This window comes from Mercurialis annua, linkage group LG7 (genome assembly GCF_937616625.2).
Source record: "Mercurialis annua linkage group LG7, ddMerAnnu1.2, whole genome shotgun sequence".
Taxonomy (NCBI): Eukaryota; Viridiplantae; Streptophyta; class Magnoliopsida; order Malpighiales; family Euphorbiaceae; genus Mercurialis; species Mercurialis annua.
This window is the reverse complement of record NC_065576.1, coordinates 9932540-9943481: the sequence shown is the minus strand read 5'-3', so window position 1 is coordinate 9943481 and position 10942 is coordinate 9932540. Positions and strand designations below refer to the sequence as shown.

Below are 10942 nucleotides of genomic sequence, written 5' to 3'. Positions count from 1 at the left end.
AGATGTGTGTAATATATCTATGAATGTCTGTAATCTAGCTTCTCTTCTCTCGATTACTTTCTCTCTCTAACTTCTCTCTCCCCTTTCCCATTCTCATTCTTCTTTTTCCAGGTAACCAAACACCCTCTCTGTTTCTTTTTTCGCATTTCATCACTGATTTCTTCTTTTCAAAATTGTTTTTTCATTTGTTAGATTCATTCTAGTAAAGTTTAATTACTCATAAAACGACACCGTTTTTGCAAATGTGAGCTAGCATTGAATTGCAGCTGTTCTTGCTTTGAAGTGACTGCTAATCTGATCTGGCGTGAGATTTTGCAGGGGAATTTGATGTTTTGACAGTGTGCAAGGTAGATCTGGAGTGGAGAGGGAGGGGGAGTGTCAAATTTTTCATTTTAATTCATTCTCAATCTTCAACTTAATTGTGAATCTTGAAGTGAAGTTAAAAAAAGATGGCAGCTACACTAGCTTGGAGATATGCTGGCACTAATGGCAGTACTCTTGCTACTACTGACATGGTAATTCTTCTGAATTATCTAATTTATTATGTGTTCATTTTGATGATTTGTTTTATAGAATTATGTGTAGAAGATGTTAGATCCATTGTCCTCATTCTTTCCTACTAATGACTGCTTTTAATTACTCCAACAACCAAACAATTTAATTCATATTGGCTACACTTTGCTTCTTTTCAACTTGAAAAAACAAATGATGTAATTTGAAGAATTCAGTTCTTTCAAACAAAGTTCGCTCGAATCTGTGGTGCTTCTGATTCTGACTTAGTGTTGCATCTTCATTCCTGAGGATTTACGATATGGTTTAAAGAAATCTCCTATCTTCATGCTTCTTTGTGCTCTCTCTAAAGGGTACGATGAGTGAGGAAGTTTCTTATCCTTGTCAATGGACTTCTTAAGTAACTTCATGTTCAAATTAGTGAACTTTTTCAAAAATGCTGGCAGATCTTCTGAAACTGTTACATTGACAGTATGATGTTTTAATTTCTACGCTTGACGTTCTCTTCTGTTATTATTGCAGGAAAAAAATGGGGATGCAAAATTTCAAGATTTGGAGCCCCCAACACCACATTCAGCTATAAAGATGGGTTTGAGGTGAGTTTGGATGTTACTGATGCAACGTCAAAATCCTATTACTTTAGCAATTACAGGCTGCTTATTATACTGATGCTATCAGCACATGTTATTTTATCCGGTACCTGTGCTTAAGGCGGGTTTATCAATAACTGATGCATTTTTTTCTCATGAACTGCTTCCATGTCGTTCATTTTTTTTTCTTTTCTTTCTAGTCTTATAACTATTAGTTTTATTTGAAATTCTAGGATTTTATCTGTTTCTGAATTATCTTTAGCGTCTGAATCTAGAATGATTTTGATTGCATAAATTGTTATACCCAAAGAATATCATAGAAATTCGCAAAGTAATAATATGGCTGTAAAGTAACATTTCCAGAGGTTTGCTTACAATTACAGTGCATCTCTGTTGAAGAATAAATGTACTATTGAACTATTTTCTTTTCATTGTTTATGTTTCTTTACTCTTTTCAAAGAGAGAAGATGTCTTTAAACTTTTCTTTTTGGAGTTTGTTTGTTCTTTGTTGCTATTTTCCTCATCACAAGACAAACTAGGAGGAAATGTCTTGTAAGAAATGAAATAAATGGCAGTTCTCATGTAGTTTTCTTATGCTTTTGAATGATGAAACAGAGATCGTAGTAGTAGCATGGAGGATCCAGATGGGACATTAGCAAGTGTTGCACAATGCATTGAACAGCTGCGGCAGAGTTCCTCATCCGTACAAGAGAAAGAGTATTCCTTAAGGCAGTTGCTAGATCTTATTGAAACGAGGGAAAATGCCTTCAGTGCTGTTGGATCTCACTCTCAAGCTGTTCCAGTGCTTGTTTCTCTTCTTCGATCGGGATCTCTTGGGGTGAAGATACAGGCTGCTACTGTTTTAGGCTCTCTCTGTAAGGAGAATGAGCTGAGAGTAAAAGTCTTGCTTGGAGGATGCATTCCACCTTTACTTGGACTCCTAAAATCTAACTCTGCAGATGGTCAAATTGCAGCGGCAAAGACAATATTTGCTGTCTCTCAAGGAGGAGCTAGAGATCATGTTGGGTCAAAAATATTTTCCACTGAAGAAGTTGTGCCAGTTCTCTGGGAGTTGCTCCGAAATGGGCTCAAGAGTGGCAATTTGGTTGATAACTTATTAACTGGAGCACTAAAAAACCTCTCTAGTAGCACTGAGGGATTTTGGTCTTCAACGATACAAGCTGGAGGGGTGGATATACTTGTTAAGCTGCTCACAACGGGACAGTCCGACACTCAAGCTAATGTCTGCTTTCTTCTTGCATGTATGATGATGGAAGATGCATCTATTTGCTCTAAAGTACTGGCTGCTGAAGCTACCAAACAACTGCTCAAGCTAATAGGATCTGGTAATGAAGCCCCCGTAAGAGCAGAAGCAGCAGGTGCTCTTAAGTCTCTTTCTGCACAGTGTAAAGAAGCAAGACGAGAGATAGCAAATCATAATGGCATTCCTGTTTTAATAAATGCTACAATAGCTCCCTCAAAAGAGTTCATGCAGGGTGAGTATGCCCAAGCATTACAGGAGAATGCCATGTGTGCTCTCGCAAACATTTCTGGTGGTTTATCATACGTAATCTCTAGCCTTGGTCAAAGCCTTGAATCGTGCTCTTCACCTGTCCAGACTGCTGATACTTTAGGGGCTTTAGCTTCAGCGCTGATGATCTATGATAGCAAAGCTGAATTCACTAGGGCATCAGAACCTGTGTCTATTGAGCAGACTTTGGTTCAGCAGTTCAAGCCTCGCTTACCATTTCTTGTGCAGGAGCGTACTATTGAAGCATTAGCCAGTTTATATGGGAATGCCGTACTTTCAGTTAAATTAGTGAACTCAGATGCAAAACGGTTGCTTGTTGGTTTGATCACAATGGCCACTAATGAAGTTCAGGATGAGCTTGTAAGAGCTCTTCTTACACTTTGCAACAATGAAGGTAGCTTGTGGCGTGCACTCCAAGGTCGTGAAGGAGTTCAATTGTTAATATCTCTTCTCGGGCTTTCATCAGAACAACAGCAAGAATGTGCAGTTGCATTGCTTTGCCTTCTATCTAACGAAAATGATGAAAGTAAATGGGCCATCACCGCTGCTGGTGGTATTCCTCCACTGGTTCAAATTCTCGAAACTGGTTCTGCCAAAGCCAAAGAAGATTCTGCCACAATCCTTAGAAACCTATGCAACCACAGTGAAGATATACGTGCATGCGTTGAAAGTGCTGATGCCGTTCCTGCATTATTATGGCTACTTAAAAATGGAAGTGCAAATGGGAAAGAAATTGCAGCCAAGACTTTAAATCATTTAATCCATAAATCTGATACGGCAACTATCAGCCAGCTCACTGCATTGTTGACCAGTGATCTGCCTGAATCCAAAGTGTATGTTTTGGATGCATTAAGAAGTATGCTTTCTGTGGTTCCCTTGAGCGATATATTACGGGAAGGCAGTGCTTCAAATGATGCAATCGAGATAATGATTAAGATATTGAGCTCTACTAAAGAAGAGACACAAGCCAAGTCTGCCTCAGCTTTGGCTGGTATTTTTGAAGTCAGGAAGGACATGCGTGAAAGTAGTATTGCTGTTAAAACTCTTTGGTCAGTGATGAAGTTGCTGAACGTTGAATCTGAAAAAATCTTGGTAGAATCATCTCGCTGCCTTGCTTCCATTTTTCTTTCAATTAAAGAGAACCGAGATGTGGCGGCTGTTGCTCGAGATGCATTGTCTCCTTTAGTGATGCTTGCTAGATCTTCAGCTCTGGAAGTTTCAGAGCAAGCAATATGCGCTCTGGCAAATCTCATGTTAGATAGTGAAGCTTCAGAGAGAGCAATTCCTCAAGAAATTATACTGCCTGCAACCAGGGTTTTGCGTGAGGGGACAGTTTCTGGAAAAACTCATGCGGCAGCAGCAATTGCTCGTCTGCTTCGTTCCCGAAAAATTGATATTGCTGTAACTGATTGTGTTAATGGAGCTGGAACAGTCCTTTCATTAGTTTCATTTTTAGAATCTGGTAATGGCATATCTATTGCCACATCAGAGGCACTAGATGCTCTTTCTATTTTGTCAAGGTCTGAAGGGGCCAGTGAGCATGTTAAACCTGCATGGGCAGTTCTAGCGGAATTCCCAAAAAGTATAAACCCAATAGTTTTGTCTATTGCAGATGCGTCACCTTTGTTGCAGGATAAGGCTATTGAAATTTTGTCTCGACTTTGCCGAGATCAGCCTGTTGTCTTGGGCGATGCAGTTGCTAATGCCTCTGGATGTATACATTCAGTTGCTAGAAGGGTAATCAGTTCCACAAACCCAAGGGTCAAAATTGGGGGAGCTGCGCTTCTTATTTGTGCTGCGAAAGTTAGCCACCAGAGAGTGGTGGAAGATCTTAATCAATCAAATACATGTGCCCATATAATTCAGTCACTTGTTGGAATGCTTAATTTTGCTGAGACTTCTTTGGGTACTCAGGGTGATGATGTAAAGGAGGCTATAAGTATCTCAAGGCATGTTAGGGAAGAATCTGGAAATGGTGACTCTAATGCAGGAACGGAAGTTGTTTACGGTTGTAACTTAGCCATATGGCTACTCGCTGTCCTTGCCTGTCATGATGAAAAAAGCAAAACCGTGATAATGGATGCTGGAGCTGTTGAGGTTCTCACAGAGAGAATCTCACATTGTTATATGCAATATAGTCAGGTATCAACTTCATCTCGTATTTATTTATCGAAGTGAAATAACTCCATGTTCTTGTTAGGCATCATTTTTCTGAAAACAACTCGATGTGGATCATCTTTGTATGATCTGGTCGTGCAAACATAAGAAGGCTCTAACACTAACAGTTATCTCTTGTTACATATAACAATTTTGCTGCAGTGAGATTCTGTCTACACTCTTTATTGTGTTAATCCAATCATGTATTATGTGCAGAATGAATTTATTGAGGATAACAGCATATGGATTTGTGCTTTATTGCTAGCGATACTGTTTCAAGATAGAGACATCATACGTGCAAATGCAACCATGAAGTCTATACCAGTTCTTGCAAATATGTTGAAGTCAGAGGAGTCTGCTAACAGATATTTTGCTGCTCAAGCAATTACAAGTCTTGTGTGTAATGGTAGTAGGGGTACTCTTTTGTCTGTTGCCAATTCAGGGGCAGCAGGTGGTCTTATCTCTTTACTTGGCTGTGCTGATGTTGATATAGCTGACCTCCTGGAATTATCAGAGGAGTTTGCTTTGGTGCATTATCCAGACCAAGTTGCTCTTGAGAGATTGTTCAGAGTTGAGGACATAAGGATTGGAGCTACTTCTCGAAAAGCCGTACCTGCCCTTGTAGATCTGCTCAAACCAATTCCGGATCGCCCTGGGGCACCTTTTCTAGCTCTAGGTCTTCTGACTCAGCTTGCAAAAGACTGTCCATCAAATAAGATTGTAATGGTGGAATCAGGTGCTTTGGAAGCGCTGACTAAGTATCTTTCACTTGGTCCCCAAGATGCAACTGAGGAAGCTGCAACTGATCTATTAGGGATTCTCTTTAGCAGTGCTGAAATTAGGAGGCATGAATCTGCATTTGGTGCTGTCAGTCAACTTGTAGCAGTCTTACGTTTAGGTGGAAGAGGTGCAAGGTACAGTGCTGCTAAAGCATTGGAAAGCCTATTTTCTGCTGACCACATCAGAAATGCGGAGTCTTCCAGGCAAGCTGTCCAACCCTTGGTGGAGATCCTTAATACTGGTATGGAGAAAGAACAGCATGCTGCAATTGCTGCATTGGTCAGGTTATTGAGCGAAAACCCATCAAGAGCTCTGGCAGTTGCAGACGTTGAGATGAATGCAGTTGATGTGCTTTGCCGGATCCTCTCCTCTAATTGTTCAGTAGAGCTGAAAGGCGATGCTGCAGAGTTATGCGGTGTCCTTTTTGGAAATACACGAATCAGGTCCACAATGGCTGCAGCACGCTGTGTTGAGCCTCTGGTTTCTCTCCTTGTTACCGAGTTCAGTCCTGCTCAGCATTCAGTTGTTCGCGCACTTGACAAACTTGTTGATGATGAACAACTGGCAGAATTAGTTGCTGCACATGGTGCAGTTATTCCTCTTGTTGGCCTTCTCTATGGTAGGAATTACATGCTTCATGAGGCTATTTCCAGAGCACTAGTGAAGTTGGGGAAAGACAGACCTGCTTGTAAAATGGAAATGGTAAAAGCTGGAGTAATTGAAAGCATACTTGATATTCTGCATGAAGCGCCAGATTTTCTCTGTGCTTCATTTGCAGAGTTGCTTAGAATATTGACCAATAACGCTAGCATTGCTAAGGGACCGTCTGCTGCAAAAGTTGTTGAACCCCTTTTCTTGCTGCTAACAAGACCAGAATTTGGGCCTGATGGGTTGCATAGTGCCTTACAAGTTCTAGTTAACATTCTGGAGCATCCACAATGTCGTTCTGACTACACCCTAAGCTCTCGCCAGGTGATTGATCCACTCATTCCCTTGCTTGATTCCGCAGCCCCAGCAGTCCAGCAGTTAGCTGCTGAGCTTCTATCTCATCTGCTCCTGGTAGAACATCTTCAGAAGGATCCAGTGACAGAGCAGGTTATTGGTCCCCTCGTACGAGCTCTTGGTTCTGGCACACACATCTTGCAGCAGAGAGCTGTCAAGGCCCTTGTTAGCATTGCACTAACATGGCCCAATGAGATCGCAAAGGAAGGAGGTGTCACTGAGCTATCCAAGGTGGTATTACAAGCTGATTCATCTCTTCCCCATGTCTTGTGGGAGTCAGCTGCTTCTGTATTAGCTAGCATTTTGCAGTTTAGTTCTCAGTTTTATTTGGAAGTGCCTGTTGCTGTGTTGGTAAAGTTGCTCCGTTCTGGCTCAGAAAGCACTGTGGTTGGTGCTCTGAATGCCCTTTTGGTGTTAGAAAGTGATGATGGAACTAGTGCTGAAGCAATGGCTGAAAGTGGTGCTATAGAAGCTCTTTTGGAACTTCTCAGATGTCATCAGTGTGAGGAAACAGCTGCAAGGCTGCTGGAAGTCTTACTCAACAACGTGAAAATCAGAGATTCGAAAGTTACTAAAGCTGCAATCTTGCCCTTATCCCAGTACCTCTTGGATCCACAAACTCAAGCACAACAGGCAAGGCTACTGGCAACTTTGGCTCTTGGAGATCTATTTCAGAATGAGAGCTTGGCTCGAAGTGCGGATGCAGTTTCAGCTTGTCGTGCACTAGTCAATGTGCTTGAAGAGCAGCCTACAGAAGAAATGAAAGTCGTGGCGGTATGTGCTTTGCAGAACCTTGTTATGTGCAGCCGATCTAACAAAAGAGCAGTTGCTGAGGCTGGTGGTGTTCAGGTTGTATTAGATCTGATTGGTTCAGGCGATTTAGAGACATCTGTTCAGGCTGCAATGTTTATTAAACTTCTCTTCTCCAATCACACCATTCAGGAGTATGCTTCCAGTGAAACAGTCAGAGCTATTACTGGTAAGTTTTTCCATATTCACGCTCAAGTAGCCAACTCCTTTAGAATATGCAAAATTTCTGAATTTTATAGTTTGTTAAAACTGAAAACAGATTGAACTTAAAACTAGAAAAACCAAACCAGATTTACCTGTTTATTTTGTTTTATTCCAGAAATAAAAATGAACGTATATTTAATTAATTGATAAGATAACATCTCTTTAGCATAAACCTATAATGCTAAATATGACAAATCTACGCATCTATTTAAATACTATTAAGATAATAAAATTAACAAGCCAAAGTGTCCCATTTATTCTTAAAGACATGAAGATGAATGGTAGGTTTTCTCTTTTATTAAAATAATTTTGTAGTGCAACATTTTCCTTTACCTATATGCATGCAGTATCATATGTGTTTACCCTTTTCTTAATTTAAGTTGTATAAGGTATTGAAGATTATTGAAGGATATAACCATCTGAATAGCTGAGATATGTAGCTTGGTTAGCCAGTGATTTGATTGATGTTAGTTCAACATCCAGCTTTACTTCCGTGCATTTTGCATAATGCCTTATATCTCCCTTTGTTGGGAGGCTATCTTCAATTGTCCGGTAAATTTCTGCTTTGGGCTTGCAGCTGCTATTGAAAAGGAGTTATGGGCCACTGGTACTGTGCATGAGGAATATCTAAAAGCTCTTAATTCTCTCTTCAGCAACTTCCCACGCCTTAGAGCCACTGAGCCTGCGACACTCAGTATACCACATTTGGTAACAGCACTCAAGACCGGCTCAGAAGCAACTCAAGAAGCTGCCTTAGATGCACTTTTTCTTCTCAGGCAGGCTTGGTCAGCATGTCCAGCTGAAGTTTCAAGAGCTCAATCCATTGCTGCAGCCGATGCTATTCCTTTGTTGCAATACCTGATTCAGACTGGCCCACCCCGATTCCAGGAGAAGGCTGAATTTCTATTACAGTGTTTACCTGGAACACTGGTGGTTATCATCAAACGTGGAAACAACATGAAGCAGTCGGTAGGAAATCCAAGTGTATATTGCAAACTTACACTTAGCAATACTCCCCCTAAACAAACAAAGGTAAGATGCTTCTATGAATTTGCTCTCAAATTGAATTTATTTCTAGTAAGAGGGGTTCTTGTTTCATCATTTATGTGTTTGGAAAAAGAAAAGATGAACTTGATTACGGACTGAAAGCAAACACAACATGACAAACATTTCCATCAACCAATGATCTGAACTATAGCCCGTTATAGATTCTGTTTACCAGACTACAATATGTAAGCAGAAAGTTGAGCATACTGATATTGAAGGAAGTAGTAAAATAGGATTTAAATTAATACCTCTACTTCTTTCCAAACGTGGACGAAAAGGGTTCCATGCAGCTGTGATTCCAGCTTGTTTTGTTTTAAACTTAAGTTCAGTTGATTGAGAATATAGTACCCTATCATATTCGAGGGTCGCCATCATGCATTGAATAATCATGTAAATTGTATTTCCACGTTTTTCTCATCGGTTATGAGTTCACTTTTAGTGATTGTTGAAGGTGGTTAGGCTTTATAGGCCCTCAATGATAACCGTGATCAAATCCACAACATATCTACATTTTTTTTTCTCTTATATTTATCTGAAGGATTAATCTTTACATATATTACGTAGAAAGTCAGTTTCTTTCCGAGACCTTTGGAAGCAACTGGCTGTTGCATGGGAACTGATTAGATAATGTGTTCACAACGTTAAATTGAACCTGTGATGACTGATGAGCCTCATGTTATAGTTATTTTAATTTTTCAATAAAAGAAGAAAGTTAACATCATAAATGCATTTTGTTTTCAGGTTTTATCAACCGGACCTAATCCAGAATGGGATGAGAGCTTTGCATGGTCCTTTGAGAGTCCTCCAAAAGGCCAGAAGCTTCATATATCTTGCAAAAATAAGAGCAAGATGGGGAAGGTAAATTAACCAATCAAACTTTATATATGTTCCCATTCTGCATGAGATTTTTCTTTGACAATTGCCGCTTAACCTTGCCTTTTTTGATCCAACAACAGAGCTCTTTCGGAAAAGTAACGATCCAGATTGATCGAGTTGTAATGCTAGGAACAGTTGCTGGGGAGTATACTCTATTACCAGAAAGCAAATCAGGACCATCAAGAAATTTGGAAATTGAATTCCAGTGGTCTAACTAGTGACATTCTTCATAAAGTAAGAATTACTCCGGCCATTTAATTGAATCTTTAGAGAGAAAAGTTTGTGCCAGTATAGTGTTTTTTTTTTTACATAAAAAATTTATTTACAAATTGAGTTTATTGATCATTTAGGTGTAAATAGTTTGCAAAAGGTTTTGATTGTTGTAACTTGAAGTCATAAAAAGTGTAATTTGTACCATATGGACAGACAAATCAAATCTTTGTAATTTTTGTACCGAAATACTTGTGTGGTTGTCAATTCGAAAGCTAAATAATTGTGTTGTTTGTGGATTCTAACATCTCTCTGCCCTGTGTTTTAAAAATCTAACCTGTGGGTGAATTGATATATTTTTATCCTGTAGAAGAAATTTTGGTGTTTAGGGTTAATAAATTGGTTACGATCTTTTCAAGTTCACTTGATATGAGAGATTGAAATTCTCTTAAATTCATTTAAATTTGAAAGGGTCATATTCACGATTTACACCGTTCATTGTAAGTAAAATGAATGGTGTAGATTAATTATTGTATTTCTTTATCTACACCGTTTATTTTGTAATGGACGTTGTAGATCGTGAACATGACCCCTAAAGTTAAAAATAAACTTGAGACTTGAGAGAATCTCAATCCGTATATGAGAGGTCAAGTTCGGTTCATCTAATATCTTTCTTTTTTTTGATTGAAAATCTAATAATCCAATATCTTTCCTTTGTAATGGTTGATATAAATAAATCTAATTTAACTTTTCATGTTTTCGCGGATTGTAATCCTAAATAAATATTCATGTAAAAATGCAAGTGAGTATATTTAGGAGGTGTTTGGTTCAGCTTTTTGATAAAACTTTTAAATTTTGTTTTTCAAAAAGTTTTAACAAAGTGTTTGGTGAGTTTCCTTCTTAATTTCTAGGAACATCTAGAAAAGTATTTAAAAATATTGCCTACTTTACGCAAATGCTAATCAAACCTATTTCTTACGCGTGTGCCGTAAAATATGAAATATTTACATTTGCACCCTATCAGTTAAATTCTGACAGCTCATCTCATTAAAAAAAACGCTTAATATATAGTTGTGCTAATTTCCTACACTACACTATTTTCTGATTTAATACAACTTTACATTATTTTTTTTGTCTTTACTTTTCTATTTTTATTTTTACAAAAAATACTTTTTTTTTTAATTTTACAATTTTATTTCACTTTTTAATAATTTATTCTCCTTTT

The 10942-nt window shown here is 38.7% G+C and overlaps 1 protein-coding gene across 1 annotated transcript; it reads left to right on the top strand.

The window, feature by feature from the left end:
• LOC126656005 (protein CELLULOSE SYNTHASE INTERACTIVE 1) lies at nt 1-10022 on the top strand. Its single transcript, XM_050350437.2, has 8 exons — nt 1-111; nt 319-515; nt 1033-1106; nt 1716-4773; nt 5005-7549; nt 8162-8616; nt 9373-9489; nt 9588-10022. The coding sequence occupies exons 2-8, from the start codon at nt 450-452 to the stop codon at nt 9723-9725; spliced, it is 6453 nt and encodes a 2150-aa protein (XP_050206394.1). The 5' UTR covers nt 1-111; nt 319-449; the 3' UTR covers nt 9726-10022.
• Nucleotides 10023-10942: the final 920 nt, after the last annotated feature.